Source organism: Pangasianodon hypophthalmus, chromosome 20 (assembly GCF_027358585.1).
Source record: "Pangasianodon hypophthalmus isolate fPanHyp1 chromosome 20, fPanHyp1.pri, whole genome shotgun sequence".
Lineage (NCBI taxonomy): Eukaryota > Metazoa > Chordata > Actinopteri > Siluriformes > Pangasiidae > Pangasianodon > Pangasianodon hypophthalmus.
The window spans coordinates 5,573,424-5,592,886 of NC_069729.1; the positions used below are offsets into that span (position 1 = coordinate 5,573,424).

The 19,463-nt window shown below is 38.0% G+C and overlaps 1 protein-coding gene across 3 annotated transcripts in view; it reads right to left on the minus strand.

Annotated features, from left to right (window-relative positions):
• cdh4 (cadherin 4, type 1, R-cadherin (retinal)) overlaps nt 1-19,463 on the minus strand; it is a 397,112-nt gene that overhangs the window by 28,253 nt on the left and 349,396 nt on the right. For all 3 annotated transcript variants that reach the window (XM_026935538.3, XM_026935539.3, XM_053227230.1), the window contains 3 exons: nt 17,266-17,421; nt 11,802-11,946; nt 3,592-3,764 (listed from right to left, as the gene is read on the minus strand). In XM_026935538.3, the coding sequence (XP_026791339.3) occupies nt 3,592-3,764; nt 11,802-11,946; nt 17,266-17,421 (474 nt within the window). The remainder of the gene's footprint in view (nt 1-3,591; nt 3,765-11,801; nt 11,947-17,265; nt 17,422-19,463) is intronic.

Here is a 19,463-nt window from a genome sequence, read left to right on the forward strand (position 1 = left end):
TTCCAATTAGGATCATGCTACTGATGAAAGCTCTTTCCTCCTCCTGATGAGCAAGTGTGTGTGTGAGAGAAATCTCTCAACTCTCTGCAGTATCCAGCTCCATCTGATGGCGTGTCCTGTGGCGCGGACTCTGACATTTCCAGAGCTTTTGATTAAATACTGCACTAGTGGAGCACCAGCTCTTCTGGGCTTCCTGGGAGTCCCATTAAATGAGTGCACATGCGCATCCCTGGTCGTTTACTCCACACGGGGTTATTGTCGTAATTGTGGCACTTTTTGTTCTGGAGCTTTTGCATATATTTTTATTGGCGTTTTGAAGAAGAGACCCGTGCGTGATCCGTTCTGCACGCTCTGTTCCCTCTGTGTGTGTGTGTATTTTGGCGTGTTATTAGCAGTAACAGTCGGTCTGTAAACACCCCGGTGTGCCCTAGTTTTGGCATAATGGCACAGGTGGGAGGCGGAGTGATTAATGGGTGTTACTTCAGTTGTATTATGAGATACAAAGAGAACAGTTGTAGTATCTGGACCTACATAGTGCAGATCTACACACTGTAAGCCACATTGAAAAATAGGGAATATGTGGTCAGTCAGATCTGAACATATCACACATAGTTTACATAGAAATATTAAATTTATCATCAAAACGTGATTCATTTGCTCATAATAAATTAAATTTAAACAAGTTTCTAATTACTAGATGGAAGTATATAGAGTGAGTGATCAATTCACGTAATATTAACCTGATCCAATTACGGTTTAAAATCCCACGAGGATGTTGGCCCTGATGGGAAGAAATAACGTAGTATTTAGATGTATTAAACGTCGCCACCTCAAACGCCAGTTATCCGGGTTTGATCCAAAGGTGAGAGCACAGGGTCCGATTTTATTCAGGGCTTTGAAATTCCATGATCAAATTAGGTTAGCTGTACAAAAACAGATTGTGTTAATGTAACTCAATTCAATCATGTGAAACACATGTACACAATTGACGAGTAAATTCAGTGAGCTTTTTTCAGTGCAGAACATCAGCTTACTGCATTACTGTTAAAGGACGTATACCAACAAAAAACAGAAAGGGATCTTCAAAGCTCCCAGAATTTTTAATTAAGGGTTCTTAGTTTTTAATCAATGACTTTTACCCTACCCTAAAGATTCCTGAAAACCTTCTCACTTTCTCTGGTTAGGATTGTGGTGATCTGGAGCTTATCCCAGAAATACTGGGCATGAGGTGGGAATGCACCCTGTGTGTTGCAGGGCTTCCCAAATATAGTTCATGCCCATGTCCTATCCATTCTTCACTGAATAATCTGACCTGGATGTTGTATATTTGTATCTAAAAACTGCTGTTGTAATCAAAAAGACTGTCCTGTTTGTCATCCCAGGCCTCTTATTCACAATACACTCGTATTGAACATCCCTCTCCTTCTAGTATACAACTGTGGAAGAGTAATGATGTATCATCTGTTTTTCACACAGAAGAGAATGGGTTTCTTTTTAGGTCTGGTTCCTCTCAAGGTTTCTTCATGTCACCTCAGGGAGCATTTCTTGCTGTTGTCGCCCCTGGCTCACTCATTAGGGAACTAAATATAAATCTACAAGCTGCTTTGTGACAATATCTGTGGTCAAAAGCACAATATGAATAAGACTGACTTGAATTGATTTAAGGGTTCTAAGTAAAACCCTATTTCCATTGCTAAATGGAACACAAACTTGAAATTGAAGTATTTCAAATTTAGTTCATGTTCTTACAAGAAAGTCTCAAAGATATAACAACCATATACAATACTACTGTCATATAGCATCATCTGATTTTATTACAATTCCTGTTCTATGGAATGGCTTGTTATAGGATAGGATTAATTTCTGTTAAACATATTTTCAGTGTAATTTTGATATTAAGCAATGGTAAAAAATGTAGGAAATATTAAGTCTAGTATACAGCACAGGAAACATGATGTCCAGTATAAAGCCATGAAATGAATTTCATCTTTGACCTTGAAAATCTGTATGAGAGAAAGAGACAGATAGAAAGAGAGGAATCGAGAGACAGAAAGAAGAGAGAGAGATGGAGGGAGAGAGAGATGTGGCCCCTGCTGAAAGACATTGGGGGATCAGATGGCACAAACTGATGAAGAAAAGCCCCAGGTCCACTAACACTGACCCCTGCATGACCTCACTCATTAGTACAGAGTGGTTATGAGAAATCTTGCGTATCTGTACATGTACACGCATAAACCTAAGGCACAGACCTAGACAGCAAAAGAGGACTAGACTCAAAAAAGAGTGAGAAATTGTATGTGTGAGATAAACATGCTAATCAGCAGGTAGGTGAGTGTGAGAGGAATGTGGGAGTGAAGTCACGGCCGTTGATGCATGTATTTGAGCATATGTCGATAAAGCAGAGCTACAGGCTCGATCCGAGAAGCCTTTAGGCAAAAATAATAAGCAGAGCAGAGACATGGCCCTTAGCATCTCAAGGCTTTGGCCGTTGGCTAGGCTTTTGTTTGGAACCAGAGGGCAAAGCTTCTCAACCAGCATGGAGATTAATTCAGTTTTTTATATAGTCCTTATACACACATACAAGCACACACTCAGATGTACACATTCACAGTAATAAAGTCTTGTATGTAAAATTACACAAATCTGCATGAGCTAATATGCAGAAAAGGCCGTGTAAGTCCAAGAGTTAGCATTCATAGTTTTTCTCATGACCTCATTCATATGTAATCAAACTAAATCACTCATTATAATTCATATCGCTTGCTTTAACCATGAATAATTAATGGTATGATAATCATACAACCCTGCATAACACTGGTTCGTGACAGTTAGCATTTGTACCTTTTCTTATGCCTTCATTCATATGCAATCAAATGAAATCCAATCACAGCACCCCTGCTTGCTCAAACTTCTTAAAAATGCTAATAAAATAGTACTGATAATACTAACAATGTTGTAACCATGCTAAAAATGTAGTACTAATAATGCTAAAATGATTGCAACAATGCTAATGTAGTTAAATTAATATTAATGTAGTAATGATAACAATAAAATAAAATAATTCAGTAAGGGACAGTAATGTAATTATATTTGGCACTGAGCTGTGAATTTTTTTTCCAATTTTTCAAAAATATTTTTTGTGTTATTTCATCCAAAGCCAGTAAGTTAGCTAGCTTATACTGAGCCTTACTTTGGTGTTGACAGTCAGTGTCGGTCTGCTCTAAAGCAATGCCCCCACAGTCTAAGTGAAATATGTGCAAAACACACGTTTTAGATTAATTACAGAATGCTTCAGATGTTCATGTCTGCTACAGGAGACTGGTCTCATTTGCCCTCAGTAGTCTTGTGTATCTTTGTCTCGTTTTATTTTTAGCCTTTAATTATGAGCTGCGTTATTCCTGTATTGTTCCTAATTCAACGAATGTCAACTTTTATTTTGACAAGCTTGTCACCCTGCAATGTATGTGACCATTACTTATTCTACCACTGAACCAAGCATACATGCCTTTCACACAAATGGATTTTTTTTTTTTTTTTTTTTTTTTTTTTTTTTTTTTTTGAGAGTGTTGGTGTTAAAGAATAACAATGCACCTCTCTGTCCAGGCCTGCTGCGATGGTGCTGATCTCGCCCGTAGCTCCGTTGATGGTAAACATGTTGGGAATGGGGATGTGTGGACTCTGGTTCAGGATCCTGTAGTGCACTAGGCCGTTGGGCATCGTGCTGTCGTCAGCGTCGATCGCCGTAACGCGCATCACTGACGTGCCTGTAGAGTGAATGTGAAAATACACACGCTCTTTTGAATGAATCGCTGGCAAAATGACTCGTTCCATTTTCATGTCTAGTGTGAAATATGAAAACATTCTTTTGTATGACTCACTGGCAAAATGTCATTTCTGGCTTTTTGTCAGTGTAGAAATGACTAATTATGAACAGACACACAATCAATGCAAGCGTATGTGATTTCTCATCTTGTCTGAAGAGCAAAGTAATGGCTGAATGATTCAGAACATGATTCTCTAAACAGTAAATAAAGTGTTATCAAATTCCTCTGACCTTTGACACTGCTTCTCATACACCTTGTTCTCCTTACTATAAAATTCTCAGTTCCAGACTCAAGTTTCAACCATCAGCACACTTTAAATTGATTCAAACTTGTAGAGTTTGTTAATAAGGACCTTATGGATATGTCTTTCCCTGTATCACTTCCATTCGCTCACCCCATTAACACACCAGACTTAATGATCCAGCACTTGCCAGGTGTTGTTCTTCAACGTAAACACAGCAATTTGAGCATGACTCAATTGTGTGTGTGGGCAGTGTACTTCATGGCCTTTAACCCCTAAAGCATGATTATTGATTTCGACAAGCTTGTCACCCACCATCTCAAATGTGGGCGAGCAATTACGGTCCCTCTGTGCACGTACACCCAGGAATAAACCTCGCTATTTCCCCTGACGTGGGCGAAATGTCACTCTGGCTCTCTTCGCTAATGCCATTCTGTTGATGTTATGTTCCAGCCACTTGGTAGTTCTGTATCAGTGGCCTCCAGTCGTCTCGAAAAACAAACCCTATCAGCAATCTCTCCAAATGGCAGGCTCACAAAACAATTTACCATGTGTGAGGTTCATAGACATTTGAGCAAGTTTTGACCAAGTTTATCAACTGGTATCAAATTGTATGAAAAATTCCACAAAACTTAGTCCCTAAGTTAAAGATGAACTTCTCTTCAAAAGAATTTGTATGACTAGATCCATATTAAGTTACAAAAGACAGGTACATCTTACAACTTTATTGGTATACAAAGGAAATCACGGTCACGCTTGATTGTTCAAATTCTTCCAAATTCAAACATACTCGGAAATTTGTAGCAATTCTCATGACTAAAATCAAGAGAGGAGAAATGAAGGTTAAGGTTAGGGGTGGGGATAACTTTTGTACGTATGAACAACAAATATGCAGACATGCCAACCCTGAAGGAGAATAATGTGTAGTCCCATGGAGTGGGGAATAAAAACATTACACAGTACTTTTTCCTTATAGTCCTTTAAAAAAAAAAAAAAAACACTTGTTTAATGTCCCTTGTAGAAACCAGGAAATGGTTCCACTTTTTTCCACTGTTCATCTGATGCTGTTCAGGAGAGCAAACAGCATTTTAAATCACTTTCTAATTATCATTACCATTAGAATTATTTGTAACATGTTAGATTTGACACTTTGTAGGCCTATCTTTATCTCCAACAAAATTTCAGTGCATCCCTAATTAATACAGTTAATTGATAACTATATACTTGTCTATCAGCTAAATCAAACATACACTGATTAAATTTTATTTCACATTAATGAACTCAAAACATTCTCCATTTACCTTGATGGAAAGCAAGGATGCCACGGATCTTTCAAGCAGGAAAATCACGTTGAGACGAGAGAAGAGCGCTTATGAAAAGATTACTAATGTGTGAGATGGTAGAAAGGGGTAGATCTTCCAGTGGGTCAGTTAATATCGGAGAGTTAAAAAAAAAAATGTTGCAACTGTCAATCACTCTAGATTCAGGTCTGAATAGGAAAAAAAAACATGAAAGTAAACAGAAAGAGATGGAGTAGATTGAATGAATGTCCCGAATCATTTGTTGAACTTGTACTGATTACTCTTGAAATCAGGTTGAATTTCGCATGAGATCAGGTTCTCATTTGGCTGACACTTGTATTTGCAATTTACAAGTCCCTGTTTCAGTCGTTTATCTGTGAAGCCAATGGTTAAACTCTTTCTTAGGAGCTAGTAGCTTTCTGGCAGTCTTGGGATTTGAACTCACAGCCATCTGCTCAAATCTTCTGCCTGAAAAATTGCTCAAGCTTGTAAATACACTTCTGAGCTGTCTGTGAGACGTGTGACGCTGTTTTGGCAGATACTGATTGAGGGCTTTAATAACTAACTACGTCTTCACAGGAGGCACTGGATTTGGCGTAATTGCTAGGAGATAGTGCCACCATTTCCATGACAAAACACCTATGAAGGGATAATCAAGGCTGAGGGTTCTATTTCAAACTTCATTACATTTCTGAGCAGGATCTGACACCAAGCCAGAGGAGACGAGAGAACAAAGGCAGAGCTTGAAAAACAATTATGGCCTCTTCTGATGGGGCTACATCAATATGAACAACCAAAAAGGCGAAACTGAAAGAGAGAAGAAGGGAGGGTATGCAGACGATCACTTGATTGCCTGTCAAATTTGTAGAAGCCATAAAAGAGAGTGACAGAAAGGAGAGCTGAACTGAATGTCAAATGTCACTTTCAATTTTCAATGAGTGGAATTCTGTACATGGATTATTCACTCTGAGTGGGTAGGAGTTAAAACATGCAGATAACAGTTAACCTCCAAGCGTTAAATTCAAAACTAATTCAGAAACATAATTGCTTTTTGGCTTAAATTGAGATGCTTAAAAGTAACAAGACAGGAAATGGACATTGAGCACATAAAGAAGAATGAAACTGGACACATCATTTGGTGAAAAAAGTGAAGGACTGGAAAGTGTTTAGACAAAACCAGACCGTGACCTTTGGAAAAAATTTGGGCAACAAGTTCTTTAACAATATAAGAAAACTTTAATTGGCTGTAAATTCTTGATTTGTTTCAAAGAGTTCATTTAAAAACACCCATTACATTGCACTATTTTCTTTACCAGGGAGCAAAAATACAGTTGGTCATAAGTTTACATACACCTTGCAGAATCTGCAAAATGTTAACAATTTACACCATAAATTTCATCCTATTCAAAATTTTACACCCCCTGGCTTTAATGTATCATGTTGCCTTCTTGAGAATCAGTGAATGTTTGCACCTTTTGTAATAGTTGTGTACGAGTCCCTCAGTTGTCCTGAGTGTGAAAAGATGGATCTCAACATCATATAACCACTGTTGGAAAGGGGTCAAATATGCAGAAGATGCTGGAAAACCAACTAATTTGCAGAACCTGGAGGATTTTTCTTAAGAACAGTTGGCAGTTTAACTGCTCAGGATAAACAAGGGACTCATGAACAACTAACGCAGAAAACAAACAGTTGTTGATCATCTAGGTAACAACACACATTATTAAGAATCAAGCGTATGTAAACTGGTTCATTTGTGGAAATTCGGTTATTTTGTCTTGTAAGTTATATGTAAACATCTGTTACGTGATGGCTTATTCAGGGCAGTACTAAATAAACAAAATGCAATTTTTATGATCCCTCTTATCTTTTACAATTATTAACATTTTGCAGATCCTGCATATGATCCCAACTGTAATGGGGGTAACATTAGCTGGCTAAATTGAATTCTTTGCCAAGCAGCATTAAGAAAATAGTGAGGCAAATGCATGTTGAGACTGCTATTCATATTATAATCATTAGCAGTTTATAGAGAACAGAGCCATCCTCTTTTTTTCCCCCACAATTCTGAAGTTATAAACAATAAACTTGGCATTAAATAAAATAACAAAAAAATCATTAATGGATAGAAATTCTTAGCATCCCATATCTTATCCTATTAAAGTACTGTAAGTAGATCCCCCCCTCCCCCATTTATTAATTTATTGATTGATTGAACTTTATTCTGGTCAGGGTCAAGGTAAATCTGGAGTCTATCCCAGGAATACTAGGTGTGAAGTGGGAATACATCCTATAAATTGTTTTTCTCTCTACAGTTTTTTTTAAATTAAATGTTCAGTTTGACTTCATTCCAGTTGGAAATCTGGGCATTCTGACTGCGATGACCTCTGATGACCGTTCTAGTTCATCTAAGTTCACCACACATTGCTGCGCTTGTTGTAGAAATTGTCTGAGCTCTTTTCCATCATCTTCCCACAGTAAATGTATGAGTTCTTATATGGAGTCCATCATTTCTGTTACATCTATAGTTTTGTTTAGAAATATAACCTACATCAAGCTCTCAGCTCTCGAGTGGCTCGAATTGATGAGATGCAAAAACCACTTAGGCACTCCTTAAAGCCAGCAGCGATGTCTGCATTATTTGAAGATGCTGTGTCCGGTCTTTACCCTTCTCCACCCTGTAAATCTTTCAGCGTGGGATTGTGCTGCTGCTACAGATCCTTTGAGGACCATAATAAGGCAAATGGGCTCTCCTGCAAAAGGAGCCAGGGGCCGAGCCTCACTCCACGTCCATTAAACCAATTGAAACATCTTTGCGTCTGTTTCTCTCTCCCGCGTACACTCATCCATCTTCATCCCCCATTTTCCTCTTCTCCAGAGAGCAGTCGTGAAAGCGTAATGAAGCCCATGGATCTGCCGGTCTGGGGGAAAAAGTGCTTAAACATCCTTTCGTAATGTTTGCAAACTTTCCCCCACCACTCCACTTGCCATAGGAAAAATTGGGCACCCAAGTGCACTCTAGGACTTTTTTTTTTTTTTAAGCCCAAGCAGCCTGCTTGGCTTTTTAACTTCAACAAGGCCTGAGAGGAACCCTGCTTTGAGGGTCATTTAGCAGATTGCGAGAACAGTAGAGCCTGTGAGTCATGTCTCAGCAAAGTAAACATGCTGTTATAGAAAGGACAGTAGAAAATGTAGAAATTTTCATACAGCTCATAGGTGGAACACAATAATACTGTCTGGATCTGTTTAATTCTCCAAATATTTGTATCTGTATTTAAACCCAAAGTAGGTGTGGCCTATTAAAAATAGTAGAAATACCAACACTGTCAACACGGTGTGTGAATTCTGTCTCTGACAGCTCCTCAACCTCGAGTTTGGAATCAGTCTCAAGTAAAGATGTGTGTAGTTATTTTTTGTTTGTACCTGCCTACGAATTTAGTTGGTTCTCTTTCCTAAAATAAATAAACTAGTAGCCTAATTTAAATCACACATGACTTTGACCAGGCAGTTACTAATGATGAATCAATGAACGCCGTAAATGCACGAGTGCTGCACATTCACACGAATTCACAAGATTTGCTCGTTTCTTTGTCCTGCGATACTTGTTTCTTTATATCTGACTGCTCCCTCACACGGGCATGAAAGTAAATACCTTCCAGTCATGGGACATTTTTGTTGCATCCCACATCACCAAAGTCCCTCTACTCTCAATCGGATACTAAGAACCTTTCTGGCAAGCTTTCATCGAAAAAAGAAAAGAAAAAAAAAAAGGAATAGCATACCTATTTGTATCTGTATTTGTATCCATTTAGAAGACATCATGTTTTCATTCTGAGTAATGTATTCAGTTACATCCCACATTTCTCAATTAATGTAATGTCAGAATAATGTTAATAAGCACTTTGTGGTTCTGTTTCATGAACAGGAACAGCTTAATGATGCTATGTGAAAGCCTCAAGTGTTTTTTAATTTATGCAAATATGTCTTAACTGCTTGCTATTAAGTACTTTTTCTGACTGATTTGCATAAAATGGCTAAAACACATAAAGGGAAAACACTACCTTTTTTTCCCCCTGAAACTTCAGTATAAATGAATCAAGTTGACCAAAAAATGATGCCTAGTAGATCTTTTGTGGTACAGTTAATACCGTGTGGGTGAACATCATCCCGTACCATACACATACATGAAAAAAATTTTTAATTTGTGCCAAGTCTGGATCATGACTCAGCCTGGATTTGAAGTAAATTGGATTAGCCGGTACAGTAATTCAGTGATTGCTTAGGTGTAGGCTAGAAGAGATGGGATTCAATTAATCCGTATGTCTTCCCCAATGGGAGCTTTCCTCAAAAGAAAAAAGAGAAATCTCTGAAAAGCGGCATGTAGAGCTACATACCACTGATGGATTGTGGTGATAATTGAATATACGTGTGCGGAAAGTGATAAGCCCTGTTCCCAACATGCTCTGCTTTCACTGTGGTGTCTTTCAGAGAATTTGATATGATTGTGTTGGTTAAGCTCCTTTCCAGTGAATCCATTGAGAGATGCAAATCATGTGAATGAATAGAGAAGATATAATTTGGCAAAAGTACCTAACAGGTCGTTTCATCTGCATTTTCACCTGTCTCTCACATTTTGGCTAGACTCTCAAGAACGAGATTGGATTTAGCTTGAGTGAAGAACTGTTTTTGGATTACAAAAGCACAACGAGGAAGGATGCTGGGTGCACAACAACAGAGACGGTGATGCTTTTTCTAGGCTAATTAGCAGAAGTGGTCAGCATGCTGCAAATACACGCTCTACTGAAGAGGAGAAAAAATTGTTTTCTTTCTCTCTTGTACTTCTTGTTTACAGAGCCCCAGGAGTGCAGTTTTTTCTGATTACAGTCAAAAGTATAAAAACAGAATGGTTCATATGACATCCTACTTCTCTGAGGCGTGACCCGACAGTGTTCAGTTCGACTGGACACTCGGCTGTTCTCGTCTGACAGCCACTCTGTTGTGACCTCAAAGTACACAGCATGCAGAAACACTAAAGCCAAAAAAACTCCAGCACTACACTTTGATCAGACTGAGAGGAGCTGACGGGAAGTATGATGCGGAGATATTTGGATTTAGGGGCCAAAGATAAAGGGATCATGATCATCAACATTCTGTCATCATCATCAGTGTGCCAGCATTGTTATTGTCAGGCTTTGATTTAATGAGGGCAGTCTGTATACTTGGTTTAAAAAAGAAAAAAGGTCAAAAATTGGTACATCACATAAAATATCTGTCCTGGATGCTGTTATAGGAAAATAATCAACAGCCTATCATTTTCCTATTACAGTAATATACTGACACTAACAATTTTTTATTTATTAAACTTACAACACATCATTTAATGTTGTGGAACATCAACAAAACAATTTAGTTCCTGTTCTTGCTTATGGTATAACAGCTATAAACATTTGTACCCTCACCAGCCTCTCTTTTTTTTCTCTTGAATTTCATAAGATTTCAAAATGCAGCTTGTAAAGTTACTGAGAAACCGCAAAAACTTTCCCGTAGCAGAACTGTTTCAAAGTGCTGACACTGGAGACTCCTTCTATAAATGTTTAATAAGCATCTCCTTACAGAAAATTTCACCAATCAACAATCAGATGTTTTTCTTTGTTAAATAGCAATTAATCCAGCAATTAAGCAATTATCTAATCATATTAGTCATAGATTATGTTGAGTATCTGCCATACAAATCCTGTATGTATGATATGAGCTGTTATGATATAGTAACAAAAATGTATTAGAACGAGCGCCTTGATATAAACCTGTGATCTGAGTTACAGCCAGAACTACTGTCAGAGATACTGTTATAGAAAATTAATCAACACCTGACTTATCAGATTCAAGAATTGAAGAATTATTCCAGCATTGTGGAATAATGATGTAATTCCAGTCATGAGATTCAGAAGTACTGCACATTTAAAGCGGCAAATAATAATCAAGATAAAGCACTAGTGCCCCAAATAAGTGGGCTGTTAAGTAGAGATGCTCAGTTTTAATCAGTAAATTGGAGTGTAGTGTTTGGTGCAGTGTGGCGGATGTGTAACTCTCTGAAATTCCAAAGCAAAGACTTTAACAATTTAAACAAGAAAAATTCACCAGTGTCAGTCATTAAAATGTCCAAAGTAAGTGTGGCAGAAATTGAATAATAAAATTAAATGAAAATAATTAATATTCTTTCTTTCTCTCTTTCTTTCAAGATTCTTGGTATTCTCCAGTTAACACTTGTGGGTACTCTCATTTTAACACACAATGTTTCTTCTAAATGTTTCTATAATTTGAAATTTTTTTTGTGGTCAGTCCACATTTGTCATCACCAGCAGCAGCTTCACCATCAAAACTAGCACTGACACTATCGTCACCACCACCATCGACATCATCATGATTGTCACGTACCTGGTTTAGAGACCTCGGGAACAGATCCATTATAGACCTGGTTCTGAAACTCGGGTCTGTTGTCGTTCATATCGATGACGTAAATGTACAAGTCAATAGGCGGTTCCATCTGATTTCCGTTGACGTCCACTGCATGAGCTCTCAGCTGCAGAAGGAAACAAAGTGTGTTAATACACATGCACAGCACATCTATAACACCTCAAACTATTTACAAATGCTACACTCCATTCATAAGCCTAAATGTGAAAAGAAACTATTTAATACACAACCACAAGAAAATCTTCCGTCAGTAAAACATGAATGTGTGTGTGTGCGTGCCCTTCAACCTGCACACATTTAATCCACGTCCCAGGCTGCATGTGATGTTCTGTTATTTCCGTTTCTATTAATGTCTTTGTATGCAGTGTGTGAGGCTGTCAGGGATTGAAAGAGAGCAAAATGACACACACACACACACACACACACACACACACACACACACGTTTTATTTCCCAGTCATTTATTTTAGTCTGGTTCCTGAAAGCAGCTTTTGGTACATAAGATAAGCATCTTTTTACTCGAACTATTGTGTGTCAGAGAAACCTGCACAGGAGAGAGAGAGAGAAACACACAGACTGAGAGACAAGGAAAGAGGGAGAGAGACAAAGATACACACACACACACACACACACACACACAAGAGCAACCATTGTCTATTACCAAAGAAATCACAACTCGGCATTCAGCAGACAGGGCGAAGAGGGTGGGAAATATATGTATATGTGTGTGTGTGTATGTGTGTGTGTGTGTGTACACACAAATGTGTTGCTGGTCTGAGGCCCTACATCTTTGATCTGTGGACCCCCAGTGTGTGGACTGCAAATGTGTGGCTTTATGCCATCATTAGTATGCTGGACAGCAGGCCTGGAACAGGGTGTTTGTGGGGGTGGAAAGTCCTCTAGCAGGAGAGAGAAATAGAGCAAGTGCATTCTCTTGTATGACTCAAGTGCAAAGGTTTGCAAACTGAGGAAGACGAGAAAGCAATAAAACACGACAGGTCACGCTGTTAGAGGAAGGTAATCAACAACACGGTAGTGTGATTGTTCCTCTTATATCGCTGTAATTTCTCAACAACTACAATTTTTTAATTATTATAGAACACGCCATACTTTTTATCTATTTATAGTTATGTTTACTGTTGTAGAACATTGTTTTACAGTTTTCTTCACTATTACTTGTAGGATACACCTACATTTCATTTGTAATCTTTTAGAAATCTTTTTTTAGATAAATTGTAAAGGTTAATTTCACTTTTTTCCATTATAAACCATAGGAGATGCAAATTATTACTGGCAAAAAAGTGCAGTATGTTCACAAGTGGGTTTTAACACAAGTGTTAGTCTAAGTGTTAAAAACTTCATTTACAACAGTTTCCCTTTTGCATTCTCTTTAGAAGCTGCTCAGAGTTATTGCTGAAGGTGACAGGCAAGTGTCACTGCATCTTAAATAGAAGCGCTACTTATGCAATGAAACGGTACTTTATCTGGGGGATAGTGTTTTTAATTTGTGTATTGACCAACAGCAACATTAACAGAGCTGCAGGAATATCTGGCAAGTATTGGTTTCTCCCTGCATGTGACAACAATCTCTCCTATTCTTCACATGTCTGCCCTGGGGGGTAGAGTGAAAAAAAACAAAAATCAAAAAACCATCCAAGCCTGCCCAAATTTTGCCAAACCTATTCAAACAATCACCCCAAACCATGTGGCAAAAGACGAGTCAAGGTAGAACTTTTTGGGCATAATTCTAAAAGATATGTTAACACCATATCCATGGTGAAGCATGGTGGTGGCAGCATCATGCTATGGGGCTGCTTCTCTTCAGCTGGGACTCTTCAGCTGAGGCTCTAGTCAAGATGGAGGGAATCATGGATAGCTCCAAATACTGATCTATTTTATCTTATTGTAAGTTTATTTTTCTTTTTTCCCCTAAACATATTTGTTTTTCATTTGTTTTATCGGTTGCTGCATCACATTAAAGGTGAGAAAAGATCTGACATGATTTTTCTTGCAAAAAACCTGCTATTTTAACACAGGTGGGTAGACTTTCTATATCATGTGTACATCATCTAAATGTGGTAACCCAGCTCATGCTCAGAAACAGTTTAAAGGTTTAAAGGGGAATTAAACATAACCAAATATTTACAGCAGCAACAACACACAATGATGCAAAAAGCGAGGAAGTTTTTTCCCCAAGTTTAGTCTCGTCAATACCAAGATTTTGTTATTTACTTTGGTAATCTATAGAGCAAGTACTGTACACTTAGTACAGTTTATGGCTCTCTGAAAGCATGAGACCTGACCAGGCAGAAACCGAAAACCGAGAGAGAAGTCAGATCTGACCAAGACCTCATTTCACTAAAATTCATGCAGTTGCTCCCAAGAACACTTCCGGCACTTTAGCAGATAGCAAAAGCAGTGGTAGTCATTTAAAGTTGTGCCTGCGAGCATCAGAACGATTGTGTTCATATACTGAGTGTGTGTCTAGAATGTTTGTTCAGTGTACGCTGCATTCAGGAATTATTCAGATATTTATTATCCAATTCCCACTTTTGCCATTTTGTTATAGTACAACCTTAAACTTGTACTGTACTAATGGTCTGGACTTTTGTCCTACTGGTCTGATTTGTCTTCATTTATGGATTTCTTTTGGAGTCAAGTCATTAAGATGAAATGTTCACTAAATGTGCATTTGCAATTCAAATAAATAGCTGATTTAAACATGACTTCGTAATCCGTATATAAATTAACAGTAACTCGCCAATTATATGATTCGAAGCCTGTCGCTTAAGGTTCTCAGGGTGTATCTCCTTATACATGAACTCAGGAGCTCTCGCAGGATAGCGATATTTTTTTCCGAACTAACTGGGTTTGTGTGTGTGTTTTGACAGAGAGGGTAACTGAGGGCTCATATTTGGCTTGATTTGTGTCAGTACGGGAGAGACACAGAGGCACTTGGAGGGCAGGGTCACACTGTTATTTGTTTTCCCAGTTGAGTCAGAACAGACTGACACACATACTCATTACCCCTGACAAGTCAACAAGAGTAATCTCTCGCCCCCTCTCTCCCTCTTTCTCTCCTCCTCTTTCTCTCTCTCTCACACTCATTATCATCTGCACACTGCCACCAAACCCCATATAAGTGACTAAACGCATGAAAACCTGCTTTTCCAGAGTGATTTTCAGCTGCTTTTCCTTGTTATCATGCCACGTTATTTAAAAGGAGAGCACAAATCTAAACAGAAAAGTTACGAACTACAGGCAGCGGCAGAGCTGCCACACTCAGAAATGTGTTCCTTTTTGTCTTTTCTGCATTCCCTTTATTAAAGCAATTTTGCTTCACAAGCAACAAAACAAATTTGTCTTTTGTTGGGCCAAAGAGCTGTCAAATCGAAGGAATATGCAGAGCAGATGCTGAAACTGATGGATCACTGCCTAGACTCAATAGATTACAGATGACAGTAAAGATGTGCACACATTGTATGCCCGTGTGAAAGAGAGAACTCTGCACACCAGAAGGGGGCAGTAGTCTGTATGTATTATAATAAAGTTCCACTATTTATTTATTTTTTTCAGTATATCTCTAACACAACAAAATTCCAAGGTGTGTGTGTATTTATGTATATCGCACAACTAGCAGGGATTGAAAGTTACAAATTACATGTACTCTCACTACAGTACTTGAGTACATGGTTCACTGTAATGGTGTGGTTTTGAGTATAATTAAATCCAACCCCATCTCACAGAAAAAACCTTCATATGAAACTTATCCTCAGCATCTTCTAAACAATGAATATCAACATTCTGTCACATGCATATCTTTCATATCAATGTATCAAATATTCACTCGAATGGCAGGTTCTGTACCAATGTACAGTAATTTAACCAAGCCTAGCTCCACCACTACACTATTTGAATAAGATTAATATGTAATAAATAATTATAACTTTTTTAAAAAAAAAAAAAAAAAAAAAAGCATATTGAGCATAAAGTTTCATGTGTAAAATTTGTGCTTTTCAGGACATACATTATTAAACTTACCAGACTCATGAAACTTCTCTTCTCTGCAATCACAACCAGACTAGCAAGTGGTACGGTAACATAGGTATTTTCAAAATGTGGAAAGTCTCTGCATTCGCTGTAACGTAAAAAATTTATAGCCTAACGACTTTCTTCAAGTTCTTGCTACCACTTACGTTATAACAGCTACATTATAAACATTTGTTACCTCACCAGCTATTTTTCTTTCTATTGAAGTTAACAAAACAAAAAAAAACAGCTTGTCCTGTTACCATAACTGGAAACTGCAAAGCCTTCTGTCCTGAAGACCTTCCTGTGGCAGATAACGTAAAGTTACAGTTTTACCTCTAACTGATACAAAGCATTGACACTGGAGGCTTCTTAAAAAAAGTCAAACATCTCGCAGAAAACTTCACCATATCAGTGCTTTTTTTTTTCTTAAACATTTCATTAGCCTACGGTTTGGAGCATCTGTCATACAAGTCCTTATGTAAGATGTCACTAGAGAAATTATTGAGTGCAGTAATATAAGCCTGTGATCTGAATTACAGTCGGAATTCCTGTCAGAGCTGCCCTTATAGAAAAATAATCACTACCTCCTAACCAATCCAGATTGAGCAAGTGAGCTACAGCTACTAAACTCGTATAATTTTCTCACTATTTATATCTTAACACACACTATTTATCCATTAGCTGTGCTAAAGAAAGAACATTCAGGAGACCCACCATGTCTTAAATTACATTTCTTACTCCTCTTCTTTTTGAGCAAAGGATAACCAAACGTTGTAACTCTCTACAGACAAACAAACTAACCTTGCTACCAATTTCATGGCGCTATAAACAAAAAAAAAAATAAAGCCAAATGAGCAGAGGAGTAAAAATGAGATATTACTGCTTGTGTGTGGTATTTTAGAGCGTTGTCTGATTGCTTAGCTCACTTAGGTTTTTTCTTCTTCTACACTAACTTGGTTGGATGAACAGTTAATCAGCTGAACGAACACACACACACACACACACACAGATATTCACTACGAACAAATGACACAGAATCTGATCACTTTGAAAAGAGAAATGGAGAGACAGAGATAGGGAAAGATGTAGCGTAAAATATGCACCATCAAATGTGAATATGGAAGACTTGGAAACTACATCGCAAGGGAACTATTTTTATTTATTTTCTACATTTGTACTTTTTTTGGTTGCAAGCAGCAGCGTTAAGTAATTAGTATGCATAGATACTGGTAGGTATCTTCAAAGAATGTGTGTGGTTGTGTGTTACTGTATATAGCGTAAGGCAGAAGCTGTGTGTGTGTGTGTGTGTGTGTGTGTGTGTGTGCGCGTACGCTTAGGTTACACAGAACCAGTAAGAAAGTGGACAGACGTATCATGATATGATGACAACTTACATGGTAGGAGGCTCGGTCTTCTCTGTCCAGCGGCTTGGTGACAGACATTTTTCCGGTGATGGGGTCAATGATGTAGACATCACTGGGTGGCTGATCAGCACCTGCTCCTGTTATGCTGTACCGGATTTCAATCTCTTTATCCTGGTCCGATCGAATCTGTGGAGAACAGCACAAATTGTAAAAAGAACAACCAGAAAAAGAACAGAAAATATGACACACCCAAAAACGGGATTAATAATTATTTATTAATTAATAATAATCTCCATAGGTATTTCTCTATAATAAACTTACCTCAGTAATATGAGTAATCATGTCTTATTAATGACTATCATGCATATAAACCATCAGTATACTATTGGTGTAAGAAGTAGCAACCAAACTTAGAGAGAGTCTTAAAAATGACTCTGCCTTGTGAAGTATTCATAATATAATGAAAGATAAAAGATTAATATTTTCTTCTCTTTCACAAGGTATTCCTCTGGTAGCTGACGTTTGGTAGGGGAGACCTAACAGGCGGACGGAAATTGGCCAAGACTAAACTAGGGAGAAAAATTGGGGAAAAATCCAAAAATCAAATAAACAAGTAAATAAAAAAAAAAAAGACAGCACGCGAATGACAAATGGATCAGGTCAACGGCATGATGAGTGGTATGATGGGGGCTGTGATTGTGAAGAAGGAGCTCAGTTTCTATAGATGAAGCTCTATGTTTAGTGGTCACGCTACATATCGAGCTGTGGATAATGACCAAAAGAATAAGTGTGTAAGTACAGGTGCTGGAAATGAGGCTCTCCACAGGTTTGCTGGGTTTACTCTCCCGAAATCCAGGAGAACCTCAGAGGAGAGCTGCTTCTCCTTTAAGTCGAGAGGAGACAGTTAAGGTGGTTTGGGCAACTTAGAAGGATGCCACAAGAGCTGTATCTGGCACTGAGACAGACCCAGGACCAGCTGAAGAGATTATATTTCCCAGATGTCCTGGGAATGTCTGGGGATCCCCCAGGAGGAGCTGGAATCAGTGGCTGGGGGTAGAGAGATCTGGACTGACCTTCTCAATCTGTTACCACTGTGACATCCACCAGAAAAATACGTAAGGAAAATAAATGAGTGAATGAATATCTTGATGGAGCTCATTCACTAAAACGCTAAAACCTGATTCTTATGCATCTTGTTTGTTGTAGATGTGTTGTACTGCTCTGCTAAGAACATGGATTCAGGCTGTTTATATTAACACTTGTATTTATTTATAGTCTGACATAACCTCTATCCTCCTTCCTTGCCCTCTATTATATTTGTGCATGTTTATTTTTTTGATTGTCATTTTGCCTGCTAGCTTAAAGTGGACTCATTCTGCAGAATATGGTGTGTTAGATCTACAACCAGAATGTGTGATATTTGATTCTGCTCCAGGTTTACAGATTTGATTAAGAGTAGCAGGCTGAGCAGTCTAGTCAAACACAGAGAATCCGAGTGGAGACAAACATATGCGCTCTGTCATTTGTACGTTACATACATATTGCAGGTCACATCCTTCCAATACATTAATGTCCTGATTTACTAAGATGCAAAATAATGGTAGAATATTGCCTTCAACGGGTGGAAATGGCCTTCCACAAATTTAATACATGCTCTCAGGACATAATAATTTGTGCATGCCATCCCTAAAGTGACTTTCAGGCTTAGTAAATTACACTGCCTGTGCAAAATCAGCGAACCTTAGGCAGAAACACTACATGTTCCATGTTGTTAGGATCAGGCAAAAGATTTACCCAGAGGCAAGTTAGGTTAGATATGTGTACTATTAAACATTACTTTACGTTTCCGTAATACAACCCGAAAGCCTACAGTATATGCTAATATCTCGTCTGATTTCATTTGCTCTTCTGTAGACTCTCGTGTTGTGTCTTCATTTATTTATCAGGATATACGAAAGTATTTTTAAATGGCTAGCGCTAATATGACTTATACCACAGCTTTGTAGAATTCACAAATGGTCAGAAGGTGTTGATTAATATTCGATAACAACAATAGTGCCAGCTGTAATTCAAATAACAGGTTTATTTTAATGAGCTCAATCTACTACGTTATCATTTCTATATTAAAAACTAACTTAGACGGACTCGTATGACAACATTAAATGTAACTCTAAACAAATAAAAAGTATGTCGTGTTGTTCTTTAAATAAATTAAAAATTGTTATCAT